This window comes from Saccoglossus kowalevskii, chromosome 21, assembly GCF_978046115.1.
Source record: "Saccoglossus kowalevskii chromosome 21, keSacKowa6.1, whole genome shotgun sequence".
NCBI classification, from domain to species: domain Eukaryota; kingdom Metazoa; phylum Hemichordata; class Enteropneusta; family Harrimaniidae; genus Saccoglossus; species Saccoglossus kowalevskii.
Window position 1 is genome coordinate 8,161,126 of NC_140661.1, and position 19,595 is coordinate 8,180,720.

A 19,595-nucleotide genomic window follows, 5' to 3' on the forward strand; every position below is an offset into this window, starting at 1 on the left:
ACATCACCAACTTACTCAATGGCATCACCAACTTACTCACTGACATCACCAACTTACTCAGTGACATCACCAACTTACTCAGTGACATCACCAACTTACTCAGTGACATCATCAACTTACTCAGTGACATCACCAACTTACTCAGTGACATCACCAACTTACTCACTGACATCACCAACTTACTCAGTGACATCACCAACTTACTCAGTGACATCACCAACTTGCTCAGTGACATCACCAACTTGCTCAGTGACATCACCAACTTGCTCAGTGACATCACCAACTTGCTCAGTGACATCACCAACTTGCTCACTGACATCACCAACTTGCTCACTGACATCACCAACTTGCTCACTGACATCACCAACTTGCTCACTGACATCACCAACTTGCTCACTGACATCACCAACTTGCTCACTGACATCACCAACTTACTCATTGGCATCACCAACTTCCTCATTGGCATCACCAACTTGCTCAATGGCATCACCAACTTGCTCAATGGCATCACCAACTTGCTCACTGTCATCTCCAACTTGCTCACTGACATCACCAACTTGCTCACTGACATCACCAACTTACTCATTGTCATCACCAACTTGCTCACTGACATCACCAACTTGCTCACTGACATCACCAATTTGCTCACTGACATCACCAATTTGCTCACTGACATCACCAACTTACTCATTGGCATCACCAACTTCCTCATTGGCATCACCAACTTGCTCACTGACATCACCAACTTGCTCACTGACATCACCAACTTGCTCACTGACATCACCAACTTGCTCACTGACATCACCAACTTGCTCACTGACATCACCAACTTGCTCATTGGCATCACCAACTTGCTCACTGACATCACCAACTTGCTCATTGATATCACCAACTTGCTCACTGACATCACCAACTTACTCACTGACATCACCAACTTACTCATTGGCATCACCAACTTGCTCATTGGCATCACCAACTTGCTCAGTGACATCACCAACTTGCTCACTGACATCACCAACTTACTCACTGACATCACCAACTTACTCACTGACATCACCAACTTACTCAGTGACATCACCAACTTACTCACTGACATCACCAACTTGCTCAGTGACATCACCAACTTGCTCAGTGACATCACCAACTTGCTCACTGTCATCTCCAACTTGCTCACTGACATCACCAACTTGCTCACTGACATCACCAACTTACTCATTGGCATCACCAACTTCCTCATTGGCATCACCAACTTCCTCATTGGCATCACCAACTTGCTCAATGGCATCACCAACTTGCTCAATGGCATCACCAACTTGCTCAGTGACATCACCAACTTGCTCACTGACATCACCAACTTGCTCACTGTCATCTCCAACTTACTCACTGACATCACCAACTTGCTCACTGACATCACCAACTTGCTCACTCACATCACCAACTTCCTCATTGGCATCACCAACTTGCTCAATGGCATCACCAACTTGCTCATTGTCATCTCCAACTTGCTCACTGACATCACCAACTTGCTCACTGACATCACCAACTTGCTCACTGACATCACCAACTTACTCACTGTCATCTCCAACTTACTCACTGACATCACCAACTTGCTCACTGACATCACCAACTTGCTCACTGTCATCTCCAATTTGCTCACTGACATCACCAACTTGCTCATTGGCATCTCCAATTTGCTCACTGACATCACCAATTTGCTCACTGACATCACCAACTTGCTCACTCACATCACCAACTTGCTCACTCACATCACCAACTTACTCATTGGCATCACCAACTTCCTCATTGGCATCACCAACTTGCTCAATGGCATCACCAACTTGCTCAATGGCATCACCAACTTGCTCACTGTCATCTCCAACTTGCTCACTGACATCACCAACTTGCTCACTGACATCACCAACTTGCTCACTGACATCACCAACTTGCTCACTGACATCACCAACTTGCTCACTGACATCACCAACTTGCTCACTGACATCACCAACTTGCTCACTCGCATCACCAACTTGCTCATTGGCATCACCAACTTGCTCATTGGCATCACCAACTTGCTCATTGGCATCACCAACTTGCTCAGTGACATCACCAACTTGCTCACTGACATCACCAACTTACTCACTGACATCACCAACTTACTCACTGACATCACCAACTTACTCACTGACATCACCAATTTGCTCACTGACATCACCAATTTGCTCACTGACATCACCAACTTGCTCACTGACATCACCAACTTGCTCACTGACATCACCAACTTGCTCACTCACATCACCAACTTGCTCATTGGCATCACCAACTTGCTCATTGGCATCACCAACTTGCTCATTGGCATCACCAACTTGCTCATTGGCATCACCAACTTGCTCAGTGACATCACCAACTTGCTCACTGACATCACCAACTTACTCACTGACATCACCAACTTACTCACTGACATCACCAACTTACTCACTGACATCACCAACTTACTCACTGACATCACCAACTTACTGACATCACCAACTTACTCATTGGCATCACCAACTTGCTCACTCGCATCACCAACTTACTCATTGGCATCACCAACTTCCTCATTGGCATCACCAACTTGCTCAATGGCATCACCAACTTGCTCAATGGCATCACCAACTTGCTCACTGTCATCTCCAACTTGCTCACTGACATCACCAACTTGCTCACTGACATCACCAACTTACTCATTGTCATCACCAACTTGCTCACTGACATCACCAACTTGCTCACTGACATCACCAATTTGCTCACTGACATCACCAATTTGCTCACTGACATCACCAACTTACTCATTGGCATCACCAACTTCCTCATTGGCATCACCAACTTGCTCACTGACATCACCAACTTGCTCACTGACATCACCAACTTGCTCACTGACATCACCAACTTGCTCACTGACATCACCAACTTGCTCACTGACATCACCAACTTGCTCATTGGCATCACCAACTTGCTCACTGACATCACCAACTTGCTCATTGATATCACCAACTTGCTCACTGACATCACCAACTTACTCACTGACATCACCAACTTACTCATTGGCATCACCAACTTGCTCATTGGCATCACCAACTTGCTCAGTGACATCACCAACTTGCTCACTGACATCACCAACTTACTCACTGACATCACCAACTTACTCACTGACATCACCAACTTACTCAGTGACATCACCAACTTACTCACTGACATCACCAACTTGCTCAGTGACATCACCAACTTGCTCACCGACATCACCAACTTGCTCACTGTCATCTCCAACTTGCTCACTGACATCACCAACTTGCTCACTGACATCACCAACTTACTCATTGGCATCACCAACTTCCTCATTGGCATCACCAACTTCCTCATTGGCATCACCAACTTGCTCAATGGCATCACCAACTTGCTCAATGGCATCACCAACTTGCTCAGTGACATCACCAACTTGCTCACTGACATCACCAACTTGCTCACTGTCATCTCCAACTTACTCACTGACATCACCAACTTGCTCACTGACATCACCAACTTGCTCACTCACATCACCAACTTCCTCATTGGCATCACCAACTTGCTCAATGGCATCACCAACTTGCTCATTGTCATCTCCAACTTGCTCACTGACATCACCAACTTGCTCACTGACATCACCAACTTGCTCACTGACATCACCAACTTACTCACTGTCATCTCCAACTTACTCACTGACATCACCAACTTGCTCACTGACATCACCAACTTGCTCACTGTCATCTCCAATTTGCTCACTGACATCACCAACTTGCTCATTGGCATCTCCAATTTGCTCACTGACATCACCAATTTGCTCACTGACATCACCAACTTGCTCACTCACATCACCAACTTACTCATTGGCATCACCAACTTCCTCATTGGCATCACCAACTTGCTCAATGGCATCACCAACTTGCTCAATGGCATCACCAACTTGCTCACTGTCATCTCCAACTTGCTCACTGACATCACCAACTTGCTCACTGACATCACCAACTTGCTCACTGACATCGCCAACTTGCTCACTGACATCACCAACTTGCTCACTGACATCACCAACTTGCTCACTGACATCACCAACTTGCTCACTCGCATCACCAACTTGCTCATTGGCATCACCAACTTGCTCATTGGCATCACCAACTTGCTCATTGGCATCACCAACTTGCTCAGTGACATCACCAACTTGCTCACTGACATCACCAACTTACTCACTGACATCACCAACTTACTCACTGACATCACCAACTTACTCACTGACATCACCAATTTGCTCACTGACATCACCAATTTGCTCACTGACATCACCAACTTGCTCACTGACATCACCAACTTGCTCACTGACATCACCAACTTGCTCACTCACATCACCAACTTGCTCATTGGCATCACCAACTTGCTCATTGGCATCACCAACTTGCTCATTGGCATCACCAACTTGCTCATTGGCATCACCAACTTGCTCAGTGACATCACCAACTTGCTCACTGACATCACCAACTTACTCACTGACATCACCAACTTACTCACTGACATCACCAACTTACTCACTGACATCACCAACTTACTCACTGACATCACCAACTTACTGACATCACCAACTTACTCATTGGCATCACCAACTTCCTCATTGGCATCACCAACTTGCTCATTGGCATCACCAACTTCCTCATTGGCATCACCAACTTCCTCATTGGCATCACCAACTTGCTCAATGGCATCACCAACTTGCTCAATGGCATCACCAACTTGCTCACTGTCATCTCCAACTTGCTCACTGACATCACCAATTTGCTCACTGACATCACCAACTTGCTCACTGACATCACCAACTTGCTCACTGACATCACCAACTTGCTCACTGTCATCACCAACTTACTCACTGACATCACCAATTTGCTCACTGACATCACCAACTTGCTCACTGACATCACCAACTTGCTCATTGGCATCACCAACTTACTCACTGACATCACCAACTTGCTCACTGACATCACCAACTTGCTCACTGACATCACCAATTTGCTCACTGACATCACCAACTTACTCATTGGCATCACCAACTTACTCACTGACATCACCAACTTGCTCACTGACATCACCAACTTGCTCACTGACATCACCAACTTGCTCACTGACATCACCAACTTGCTCACTGACATCACCAACTTGCTCATTGGCATCACCAACTTGCTCATTGGCATCACCAACTTACTCACTGACATCACCAATTTGCTCACTGACATCACCAACTTGCTCACTGACATCACCAACTTACTCACTGACATCACCAACTTGCTCATTGGCATCACCAACTTACTCAGTGACATCACCAACTTGCTCACTGACCACACCAACTAGCTCAGTGACATCACCAACTTGCTCAGTGACATCACCAACTTGCTCACTGACATCACCAACTTGCTCACTGACATCACCAACTTGCTCACTGACATCACCAACTTGCTCACTGACATCACCAACTTACTCACTGACATCACCAACTTGCTCATTGGCATCACCAACTTACTCACTGACATCACCAACTTGCTCAATGGCATCACCAACTTGCTCACTGACATCACCAACTTGCTCACTGACATCACCAACTTGCTCACTGACATCACCAATTTGCTCACTGACATCACCAACTTGCTCACTGACATCACCAACTTGCTCAATGGCATCACCAACTTGCTCACTGACATCACCAACTTACTCATTGGCATCACCAACTTGCTCACTGACATCACCAACTTGCTCAGTGACATCACCAACTTCCTCATTGGCATCACCAACTTGCTCACTGACATCACCAACTTACTCACTGACATCACCAACTTACTCACTGACATCACCAACTTACTCACTGACATCACCAACTTGCTCACTGACCGCACCAACTAGCTCAGTGACATCACCAACTTGCTCAGTGACATCACCAACTTGCTCAGTGACATCACTGTTCTCATCTTCAACTTTCAGTCAAATATTATTTTGTTGTATAATTGTAAAGTTGCTCACACCACTATGATGTCACTATGACCTCTCAGTTGTGTGTTTATTAATGAATTCAACCTTCCAACGTGAAGTGCTTTTATTGTGTACCCCTATGACATCATGCAATCCTTAAATATGAACAGAGGTTGCATATGTGAGTTTGAAAGAAATATTACTGAGGTGTTTGATCAAAGATAAGGAGATGCACGTTTGATAAGACAAAAATATGGTACATGAATATACCATCAAAGCAATACAAGTATGTCACCAATTGTCTTCAGTGCCTCTGTGAAGTTTAATCCCAATGTCACTTGACTGCACTTGACCTTCAGTACTCTGAGTGGTTTTATATGTTAGTTCACTTTTCTGTTCAGTAACTTTGTGTGATGGATAGTAAACTTGGAGAGAATGAAATGAGCTGATTCACACTCTCTAAACCCTGTAGCATTTATACGTACAGATTCATTTTTTGTAACTGCTTTAAGTTTGTAAGGAACGAATCTTTGCAAATTTCAGGATTCAGAATAAACACCAAAAACAGGCGACCTCCAGTTCAGCAAAAACTCTGGAAAGAAATTTAACTACATGATTAACATCATTAACTACATGATTAACATCACAAAGGGGAGGGCGGGGTCGGGAGGGGGGTATAATGGACAATAGTATCCCATGGCTGCCTGGTACAAAACACAAGATTGACATTTTCTCCTTTTAGACAATAAGTCATGGTCACACTATGAATATTGATAGTGGCCAAATCGGTTTTCTTCTGTCATTTTCTACCAGCAGTTAGTTTACAAGTGTGTACATGTACCATGTAAAAAAGAACAAAGAAAAAAAGTTGACAAACTTTGGTTGTAAAAATTTGATAACACAAATTTAACTTGTTTAGTAATAATTTTTAGGTCTTTCCACATTTAGAAAACAAATTTATAAAATGTCACCAGAAAATTGAATGACCTTCCAATATACAAATATTTTGACATATCTCTTCATCACCACTAGAGGGCTTACTTCAATTTTCCTGAAATAATTTGACAAAACATTTTGACAAAAAATCTCCTGTGATCTTAATTCTAACTATTATTAATTCATTTATATATTTTTTTAAATTGCGCAAAAGTTGGCATGGTAGATAAAGAAATATTTGACTATTTGGTGGAAAGTCATATAGGTTGACATGGTAGTGAATGAGTTATTGGACTAATTTACATTTTATTCTACTATTCCTAAAATGTAAATTTATAAAACATGTATAATGAAGAGTTAACCTTGCGTTACAGATAATTAAAGAACTCAACAACATTTACTTAAGAAACTTGACAGTTATTGTCAGTGTTAAGCAATTGTGCTTCTCAACACTGAGGGCAGTAGACTTAAAAAATTGATTTGCATGTTGACGTTCTCACCACTGAGGGCTCCAGACTAGTAGACTGCATGATACAAATATTTACAAGGTTTAAAACATGCTTCCTGACATTAAAGGCATGGTAAAAAGAAGCATGATTAGTGTTTTTTAAAGGCAGTAAATATTTTTTGCGATGCTATTTATAAAAAGCCATTGCTTGAATAGTAAATTAGGACAATGATTACCAAATATTATTACTACATGTATATATGTTTTAAAAGCAGACTGGCCTGTTTACCATAGTGCTTTTCAGCAAAAACATTGAATTTCTAAGAAACAATATATATTTATTTACATGTTAATTATTGTTCTTTGTAAAAAAAAAAAATCATATGCAAATTAGATGGTATTTTTATGCAAATGAGCCACTATGCATTGGCATTTACCTGGGTAGAACATTGATGATTGTTGTGATTACTGTGATGAATACCTCACCTTTCCTGCCCAGGTAAATACAACTAATTTGCATAAACATTATATGTTGACCACCTCCATTTTATTCATTGTTATGCTGATCAATTTTATCATTAATTATTAAGTGGTTGGTGTCTACTCTATAATGCTCTAGGAAGCACTCAGATATTTGATTAAGCCAGAGCATGGAGCTAAAAATTAATTTTAGGGCCAGAATTAGGTATATACATGCACTTTGACATATCCTTGCCATTACTCAATCCATCAAGCTGGTGCACTTCTCAGTCTCAGTGTCAACAGTCTTTGATATTTTAATCCAGATTAGGATTACCAAGACTGAATACAGCATATGGATGAAGGATTATTAATATAATACAAATATTTATCAAATTGATAGGAATATACAGTGTAGAAATTACATATTGATATATTCTGTGTTATAATATATTTGGGAGACTTTCATGTGATACTCATTAAAGTTGCATTCCAACTGATTATTTTGATCACCATAAAAAATGATAAAATCAGTTGGTATGGCAACAAATTCTGAAGCACTGAAGCTAACATGCACTTGACAGAAACAAGGTTGTAGACTTGTATCTCCAAATCAAACATTTCATTTTACATTATTATACCTCATGACCATGCCAGCCAATCAGATTGCGTATTACAGGTAGATATATTCGTATGTGTACCTCCATCCAGAATTTATCTGATTTACGGCAATAACTTGTTAAGGGAACACGATACAGGGCAATATTCATGAACTGATTAGTTTGCCAGGTTTGCGTTCACTATTTGACAATCTTATTGGAGAGAAAAACTAGGATTTTATAGCGATTTTTCATGATTTTTAGACGTGCTTGCAGTATGTTTTGTCAGCACGCTTAGCTATGCCACGGTTAACAATGAGCTCTTTGGGTTGCTAAAACTGTATGTCCACCTATGTTGGGGTGAACATTTGTCACTGTTACTGTCATAGTACCCCAGATAAATTTTCACTACTTTAAAACTCGTAATTTACACTGACTCACAAATTTCATGAAAATGTGTCTCACGTATGCTCCAGTGCTAACAGGTGAAGATGGAAGTGTCACTACCGTTTAATAGTTTAATCATTATTGCGCTTTTCATCCAAATGACACTCGTCGATGGCGAAAAGACGAACTTGAAACAGTTTTAATGATATGAATAACATTCAGCAACATTCTCAGGAACGCCCTTAAACTTGGTGGATCAAAAGTCAAATTTGTTTCATGAACTTTACGCATGTTGCATGGGACCCACATAACAGTGTGATACCTGTACAAATTTAAAAAACTTGACATACAATGTATAAACAGTTGTTTCTATTGAACAATTTTCATTTATACACAGAATAGAATCTCTGATATTCATACAACTGAAGCAAGATAATACATAAAATCAGTTCATTGTATTGTTTGTTTTATGTTGTACATTAGGTCATTGAAAGGATTACCATTCCTAAATGTATAAAAACCATTATATTAGGTCAGATAACAACATACTTGACTTTAATCCTGAAACATGTGGTCTCTATAACAATTATTGTAACATGTCTCCAGCAAATGGTGCTACCCAGAGTCAGTTTACACCCAGCTGATATGCGCGAGTGAGCCCTCTAGTGGTGTCATTGAGAATGGTTACAAATAGGTCAACTTGAGCTTGGTTCGAATTTGTTCTTAATTGTAGAAATGTAGACTTCAAATAAAGATGGGTATTGCATGTGTCCACTGACAGCTAAAATTTAGGGCAAAAATATACAAAATGTATTTAAAAAATATAATTTTAAAAAAATGCCTTAATTTTTTCCCACAAACATTTTGGTGTACATTTTGTCTTTTTGTGTGTTTTTCTAAAATTTTGATGTTAATTTTGAATCAAATGAATATAATTTAACATTGGCTACATATTTGATAAGTATTTTTGAAAAAAAAAATGGAAATATTATGTGGTTTAAATTTGTCAGTGAAAAAAGTTTACCTATTTAAATGTCAAAAGATGTGATCTGAAATTTTTTCCAGTTTTCTAAAATTATTAAAAAATGCTTAGAATAATTTTTTTTTCATTCTAATATAAATGCAACTGTAACCCCTAGCAACAGGTTAAAAATTGACTTAAATATTCAGGCACCATATGTCGGCGTGGTAACAGATGTTACCAAATAGTCCTTAATCCGCAGTCCCTGAATAGTAATTACAATGATCAAACTGAATGAGGTTTTTTAAATATTTCTCACAAAACAGAATTTGCTTTGTTCATCTCGGTTGGACACCAAATATGAGTCATTGTTGTTGATTTTTACTGTGGTTTTATTACCACTTTATTATACTCCATTTTTAATTAAGGTCAAAAATATGCCTTGCCAGCGAGTGTCATCAGTATTTATATATCAGGTGTCTGTACTGGTACTTCAACCAGTTACCTGTCAACCTGTTCATTATATTGAAATACTTCTGTTCAAGACAAGTAGAATTACCGGTACTTTTCATTTAATAATAAAAATCAATTTTTGACATTTTTTACAGACATTTGGGGGAGGGAGCAGTTTTCTCTCTCTGGCCTGACATTTTATCTCTGAATCTGATGCCTTGTGTGATTACATGTCCTATATACCAGTGGTGGTTAGGGGAAATAATTTACGGAAAACAACAAAATCGAAATTCCATATGTTTTTTGGCTAATACGTATTTTAAATGAGCTGACTGGAGAACATCATATCTGCAATTTGAACACTGCAACATTCTTAACACTTCCAGTACCACAGTATGTCATTTTTAACACTCGGCTGTAACATGGAAGCTCATTTTGAACACTTGATAGATCCATGGAACCTCATTTTGAACACTTGATAGATCCATGGAACCTCATTTTGAACACTTGATAGATCTATGGAACCTCATTTTGAACACTTGATAGGTCTATAGAACTCATTTTGAACACTTGATGGGTCTATAGAACTCATTTTGAACACTTGATAGGTCCATAGAACTCATTTTGAACACTTGATAGGTCTATAGAACTCATTTTGAACACTTGATAGGTCTATAGAACTCATTTTGAACACTTGATAGGTCTATAGACCTCATTTTGAACACTTGATAGGTCCATAGAACTCATTTTGAACACTTGATAGGTCCATAGAACTCATTTTGAACACTTGATAGGTCCATAGAACTCATTTTTAACACTTGATAGGTCCATAGAACTCATTTTTAACACTTGATAGGTCCATAGAACTCATTTTGAACACTTAGCAATGCTGTAGAGAACATCATTTTGAATACTCAATAATGTCATAGAGCATGACACAAATGTGGTTGGTAGTAATCTCTTGGTACCAATGCTGTTTTTTTTTTGAGTCCCTATGATTTAAGATGAATAAAAAGCGTCGCCTATCTATGTATCCGGCCATCAATCCATCTATCCATCTGCATGTGTGCACCTGTAGTCATTCTCTGACATCTGTGGCCCAATTTCATGGCGCTATTTCACCGGTGTTACATATCCTTTTCAACTACATCCTATTTAGTCACATTCAGTACACATATTAGACATTCATGGCAGGTGTTTCAATTTCCGTGTTTGTTTATCTATTTCACAGATTGTTCTGATTTTATAGCATTGCGTATATAAACCAAATCTACCAATATGGCTGGAATTAAAAAGTATTGCATGTGGCAAGATCTAGACAAGTATAAGGACATTGATGAAGATGAGATATTAGCAAAGTTGACTCCAGAAGAATTGGAACAATTATCAGCTGAGTTTGATCCTGATGTGAGAGTTTTTCCTTTCTATATTGTATTTTGTTTTATCATAATTGTAATGTGAATACATTTGGTAATAAGGAAACAGTGGAACAGCGCCCCCATATGGCAGAAGTCAGATACCTTCAAATTATGCAGTTCCATCTATGACCAAGTAAGGCCTAAAAAAAAATATTTTGGTCAATTTCACCCAAAATTAATGTGGTATTTTTTTTTTTTTTTTTTGTGGGGATAAATAAATAAGGATAGCTCCAACCACTAATAAATATGACAACAGTGTCTATTTACTGATTTCAATGGGATATTACAGTTTCATGTCAGTGACCTCAATATATTACCTTTCAGGACAGCTGTCATTTGTTTTTTTGGCTTTTATGAATTAAAATTCAAATAGAGTTGACTCAATGTGAATTTGCTGACCCACACTATCCCCAGGAATCCCAGTTATTTTTTTGGCTGCATTTTTTTTATCACTCCATCATGATGTTTTGCCTGGGTTCAGTATTGGCTTCTTTGTATTTTATGAGATATGTATCCCTTTATGCAGGATTTCTCTGTGGGAAAAATTTCTACTAGTTGATCTAATGCTGCACAGGTTTTCTAAATTAATGGTTTTGTGAAGGAAACCATTCATACCTGTGTTGAACTCTAGTATCAATGAAAACATGCATATAATTTCAAAACTTGCAAAAGGTGCATGTTTGTTATTCTGCACATTTTGATGGATTTTTCTTCAATTTCTTGGTTAATTTTCAAAGAAATGGAAATACTTTTTTTTTTTCTCTAAATTTCTTGATCAACATTTAAAAAAAAAAATTGATGCAGGTTCATTTTTGTGAAAAGAGACAAAGTCGGTGGTTTTTGGAAACAAGAGCACAGTAATTTTGGATCATTGCTCAAAAATTGATGTACTTGCATGAAGACTGTGATAGATAGAGAAACCTGTTGCCTAAATGAAAACTATATTACCGGTACTTGAAATTTTATCTATGAATGATGAAGAATGCATTTTGTTACCATGGTGATACAACTTCTACTACTTCTTCTTTCAGAATGTGTTGCTACCTCCACGCGACCGACAGAAAGACCAGACTACGAAGGATCCCACTGGTCCGTATGATAGAAAACATTTGATGGATTTTCTTGAGAAGAAAGCCAAGCAAGAGGAAGATGTGGAGGAAAGAGTGCCTTATGAATCTGGCAAGAAACGAGGTGAGTTGACCCTTACATCTTTTAATTTTATAGAAATGATGGTGAAGGAAATCTTCTGTTTCATGTGTCCCCTAAACTTTATCTATCACCAGTTCAACTTTTATTACATCACAATGAAAATATTCACAAATTATAATGAAGCAAGAACTGTGATTAATTTCATTTCAATATTTGGATGAAGTCATGGTATCTTCTAAATCGTATCCAGATTCATCCTTTAAGACAAATTGACAAAAAAACTAAATTGTCCTAGAATAACTTAACACTAGGAAGTTAGGGAGTCACAAGTCCCCATAACATCATAAGCATGAAACTCTTGTGATGTTCCAGAATTGGCATCATTGACATCTCACAGCTGTATGTTAGGCTTTCTATAACCTGGTTAGAGGTGTCTATGATCCCAAAGCGCTGTAAATCCACTAAATACATATACTCCATAGATATGTCATCATTTCTTAAAGTATTTGGCATTTGTTCATTATTTCTTCATGTGAAACTGAATTTGATTTGTTTTTCATGCTCGTTATCTCCCGAGCTGAGTATACTGGTAGTTGAAAACAACTTTATATGGAAAGTAATATGATCAGTGTTGTCAACATTGACATAAATAACACATTATGTTGACATTGATGATGTGGTGTAATAAAAGCATAGTTTTCTCTGTAATACTTTCCTAATTATCAGAATGATGTCTGCTATACTGTATATTAGTGACTGGGGTCATAGTATGCAACCCCAGATGTAGTTTTTTACATCTTCATACATCCACCAATTCTCTCTTTCTGAATGCTACCACTTGTGTCACTTGTATGACTACTTTTCCAATCTGTCAATCAGACTGTCCTGCCTATTCTCAATACTTCAAGAAAAATATAATTATTGCGAGAATATTGGCAAGTATGCAAACAAACTGTACAACAAGAATATCAACCAGCTATAAACATATTCTTGAAAGAACACTCTTGACGACAAGAGTAATTAAGAGTTTTGCGTTGATTACCGGTACATTAAATAAACTATTTAAAAATGTATATACATATATTTTTGTTGTGGACAGCCAGGCATTTTCTTCGCCTGACGACCATTGTGAAAACAAAAGCTGAAAACTTTCAGAAAACTGTACTTTGGACTAGTTGTTGACGCTCCTGAACAAGATGCGCAACATATATAAATTTGGTTACTCAAAAATACTTCAAAGTTGAGTTTTTGCAGTTTCTTCAGCTTTATCTGTTTTCACCGGCTCTTTCCCACAGCAGCTCACACAGAGCCCATAGAAATACATGGTACAGTGGTGCCTGTTTTAATAATATGGAACGTTCTGTGATGTAGCTCTGTCCTTGAGAATAGCAATATTTCATGTACATCTATCTTTTTATTGTCAGAAAACACTGGAGATTTTTTAATAGTCTTTGCGGAAACTCAGATTACAGCTCTCAGTTTAATCATGGAGCAAGAAAGAGCAAAATAGATTCAAAAAAACAATATGTCATTAATGGACTAGTGTTTGCATTCAGATTACACAAAACACTAGGTACAAGTGTGTGGTTTTGGCAAATGTATTCAATGTTATGAACTAATGAAATTTGATATCAATATCCTAATGATTTCTTTGTTATCATTAGTTATTTACAAAGTAGGAATTAAACATGTAACAAGTTGAAAGAGTCTTCAGAGCAATCCTGTCAGAGTTACTGCAATGACTATAAATGCATTCCTCCTTTGTATTATATGCAGGACACCTACCACTGTGATTTTGATCACCATGACAAAATGATAAAATCAGTTGGTATGGCAACATATCCTGAAATATTGGAAAATTGAAGCTATATTTGCACTGGACATTATTTTCTTTCGTTTGATAAGATTTCATATGAATTGAACAAAATCCAAAGTCCTTATTCTTACAATAGACTGTAATAGGTTTTCTTGAGATCATACAATGTGGGAATGTACCTTGAATGTAATAGATCAGCTTGACATTTTCTGTAACTATACTTAGGTATATACATGGTTTATCACTGCCTGTCAACTTACTTTAATATTTTTATCTAGTATTGATATGTCATTGTTATATTGATTATGTTGCCACCTGAATATTAGGGAAATGAACTTACTGGAAGAATTACATATAGCTTTGAGTAAACACATGTTTACTATACTTGGAATCTTTTGTCTGATTTGTTATCAACACACATTGGGCAAGTAGGTTTATGTGGAAAATAATGCTGTAAACTTGTTAATTATTCACTGGGCTTTAATTTTGCTCTGATCGCTGATAGCAAAATCTGCTGAATTAAATGAGATTATAAACAAACTGATTGTTTCACTGCAAAATTAAATGAAAACGGAATCATGAAATTAATTACTAGTGAATTAATACTTTTACAGCATTCAATATTATTTTGTGTTTGTTTGTATTTAAGTGTGTGTTACTGTCCACTTTATTGACCAATTGATTCACTCTTTGGGGAAATATTGTAAATGTGACTGATCAATGTTGTATCTCTTCTAATCTTCCTGACTTTTACTTTTTCAATTCTAGTCTAGAAAGACGTTTCCTATGTTTGTATTGTCATATTTAGTTTACCATTATTTTAATGAACAGTGTTGCTATTGCAATTTAAATACTACTAAATATCAAGCTAAATGTTTTAACATCAGTGTACACAAAGATGGTTTTCACTTGATCAACACTCTTGCAGTGATGATGCTTTATTCATATTTATTGTGAAAACCAGTGTACTTTTCCTTAAAAGAAAAGAAATAGTCTAATAATCAGTGAAATTAATGTAATGGCAACACAGTTTGAAATTCTGTTTTGTTTATTTGTGAATAATAATAATGATGTCAAGTTTTGTTTATCCTAACATAGCAGCATTTATGTACTTGCATATCAATGGTAAGGATTACATACTACGCTCATACATTCCCCTAACATAGCAGCATTTATGTACTTACATATCAATGGTAAGGATTACATACTACGCTCATACATTCCCCTAACATAGCAGCATTTATGTACTTACATATCAATGGTAAGGATTACATACTACACTCATACATTCCCCTAACATAGCAGTATGTATGTACTTGCATATCAATGGTAAGGATTACATACTACACTCATACATTCCCCTAACATAGCAGTATGTATGTACTTATATATCAATGGTAAGGATTATATACTACATTCATACATTCCCCTAACATAGCAGCATGTATGTACTTGCATATCAATGGTAAGGATTACATACTACACTCATACATTCCCCTAACATAGCAGTATGTATGTACTTATATATCAATGGTAAGGATTATATACTACATTCATACATTCCCCTAACATAGCAGCATTTATGTACTTATATATCAATGGTAAGGATTACATACTACACTCATACATTCCCCTAACATAGCAGTATTTATGTACTTATATATCAATGGCAAGGATTACATACTACACTCATACATTCCCCTCACATAGCAGCATGTATGTACTTGCATATCAATGGTAAGGATTACATACTACACTCATACATTCCCCTAACATAGCAGCATGTATGTACTTACATATCAATGGTAAGGATTACATACTACACTCATACATTCCCCTAACATAGCAGTATGTATGTACTTATATATCAATGGTAAGGATTATATACTACATTCATACATTCCCCTAACATAGCAGTATGTATGTACTTGCATATCAATGGTAAGGATTACATACTACACTCATACATTCCCCTAACATAGCAGTATGTATGTACTTATATATCAATGGTAAGGATTATATACTACATTCATACATTCCCCTAACATAGCAGCATTTATGTACTTATATATCAATGGTAAGGATTACATACTACACTCGTACATTCCCCTAACATAGCAGTATTTATGTACTTACATATCAATGGCAAGGATTACATACTACACTCATACATTCCCCTCACATAGCAGCATGTATGTACTTGCATATCAATGGTAAGGATTACATACTACACTCATACATTCCCCTAACATAGCACTATTTATGTACTTACATATCAATGGTAAGGATTACATACTACACTCGTACATTCCCCTAACATAGCAGTATTTATGTACTTGCATATCAATGGCAAGGATTACATACTACACTCATACATTCCCCTAACATAGCAGTATTTATGTACTTGCATATCAATGGCAAGGATTACATACTACACTCATACTTTCCCCTAACATAGCAGCATGTATATACTTGCATATCAATGGTAAGGATTACATACTACACTCATACATTCCCCTAACATAGCACTATTTATGTACTTACATATCAATGGTAAGGATTACATACTACACTCATACATTCCCCTAACATAGCAGCATGTATGTACTTACATATCAATGGTAAGGATTACATACTACACTCATACATTCCCCTAACATAGCAGCATGTATGTACTTACATATCAATGGTAAGGATTACATACTACACTCATACATTCCCCTAACATAGCAGTATTTATGTACTTACATATCAATGGTAAGGATTACATACTACACTCGTACATTCCCCTAACATAGCAGCATGTATGTACTTACATATCTATGGCAAGGATTACATACTACACTCATACATTCCCCTAACATAGCAGCATGTATGTACTTACATATCAATGGTAAGGATTACATACTACACTCATACATTCCCCTAACATAGCAGCATGTATGTACTTACATATCAATGGTAAGGATTACATACTACACTCATACATTCCCCTAACATAGCAGCATTTATGTACTTGCATATCAATGGCAAGGATTACATACTACACTCATACATTCCCCTAACATAGCAGCATGTATGTACTTACATATCAATGGTAAGGATTACATACTACACTCATACATTCCCCTAACATAGCAGCATTTATGTACTTGCATATCAATGGTAAGGATTACATACTACACTCATACATTCCCCTAACATAGCAGCATGTATGTACTTACATATCAATGGTAAGGATTACATACTACACTCATACATTCCCCTAACATAGCAGTATGTATGTACTTATATATCAATGGTAAGGATTATATACTACATTCATACATTCCCCTAACATAGCAGCATGTATGTACTTGCATATCAATGGTAAGGATTACATACTACACTCATACATTCCCCTAACATAGCAGTATGTATGTACTTATATATCAATGGTAAGGATTATATACTACATTCATACATTCCCCTAACATAGCAGCATTTATGTACTTGTATATCAATGGTAAGGATTACATACTACACTCATACATTCCCCTAACATAGCAGCATGTATGTACTTACATATCAATGGTAAGGATTACATACTACACTCATACATTCCCCTAACATAGCAGTATTTATGTACTTACATATCAATGGTAAGGATTACATACTACACTCGTACATTCCCCTAACATAGCAGCATGTATGTACTTACATATCTATGGCAAGGATTACATACTACACTCATACATTCCCCTAACATAGCAGCATGTATGTACTTACATATCAATGGTAAGGATTACATACTACACTCATACATTCCCCTAACATAGCAGCATGTATGTACTTACATATCAATGGTAAGGATTACATACTACACTCATACATTCCCCTAACATAGCAGCATTTATGTACTTGCATATCAATGGCAAGGATTACATACTACACTCATACATTCCCCTAACATAGCAGCATGTATGTACTTACATATCAATGGTAAGGATTACATACTACACTCATACATTCCCCTAACATAGCAGCATTTATGTACTTGCATATCAATGGTAAGGATTACATACTACACTCATACATTCCCCTAACATAGCAGTATTTATGTACTTACATATCAATGGTAAGGATTACATACTACGCTCATACATTCCCCTAACATAGCAGCATGTATGTACTTACATATCAATGGTAAGGATTACATACTACACTCATACATTCCCCTAACATAGCAGTATTTATGTATTTACATATCAATGGTAAGGATTACATACTACACTCGTACATTCCCCTAACATAGCAGCATGTATGTACTTACATATCAATGGTAAGGATTACATACTACACCCATACATTCCCCTAACATAGCAGCATGTATGTACTTGCATATCAATGGCAAGGATTACATACTACACTCATACATTCCCCTAACATAGCAGCATTTATGTACTTGCATATCAATGGCAAGGATTACATACTACACTCATACATTCCCCTAACATAGCAGCATTTATGTACTTGCATATCAATGGTAGTTGTTCATTATTGAACATAGAGATTCTGAATGGCCATTGTGTGGCCCATGTTTTATAGTAAGAATACCATTTGACTTGTGTTATTCTTATATATTGCATAAGTAGATTCTATTTGACACTAAATTTTGTAATATATTACATTCTATACTGTACTGCAATAAAAATATATACTTCACCACACAGAATTTATTCTTCTTATTTTCTACATTTAATTGAGATTTTAGTATTATGTGATTATGACTTGTACCAAGATTGCTCTAATTCACATGATGAGAATTTTTTAAGTAATAACCTATTTATCATTCATATTTCTACATATTTGGCAATGAAAATATCCATTATCAGCTAATGAGGTTTGTGAAATGAATTTCTGGATGAAGAAAACAATTATAATTTTCTTTTTTGAAGTTGTCTGTTAATTTATT

General features: G+C 37.0%; 1 protein-coding gene across 1 annotated transcript in view; it reads left to right on the forward strand.

The window, feature by feature from the left end:
* LOC100372150 (tropomodulin-1-like) overlaps positions 1-19,595 on the forward strand; it is a 58,435-nt gene that overhangs the window by 24,240 nt on the left and 14,600 nt on the right. The window contains exons 2-3 of the mRNA XM_002731189.4: positions 11,490-11,665; positions 12,708-12,867. Of these exons, the coding sequence (XP_002731235.1) occupies positions 11,537-11,665; positions 12,708-12,867 (289 nt within the window). The 5' untranslated portion in view covers positions 11,490-11,536. The remainder of the gene's footprint in view (positions 1-11,489; positions 11,666-12,707; positions 12,868-19,595) is intronic.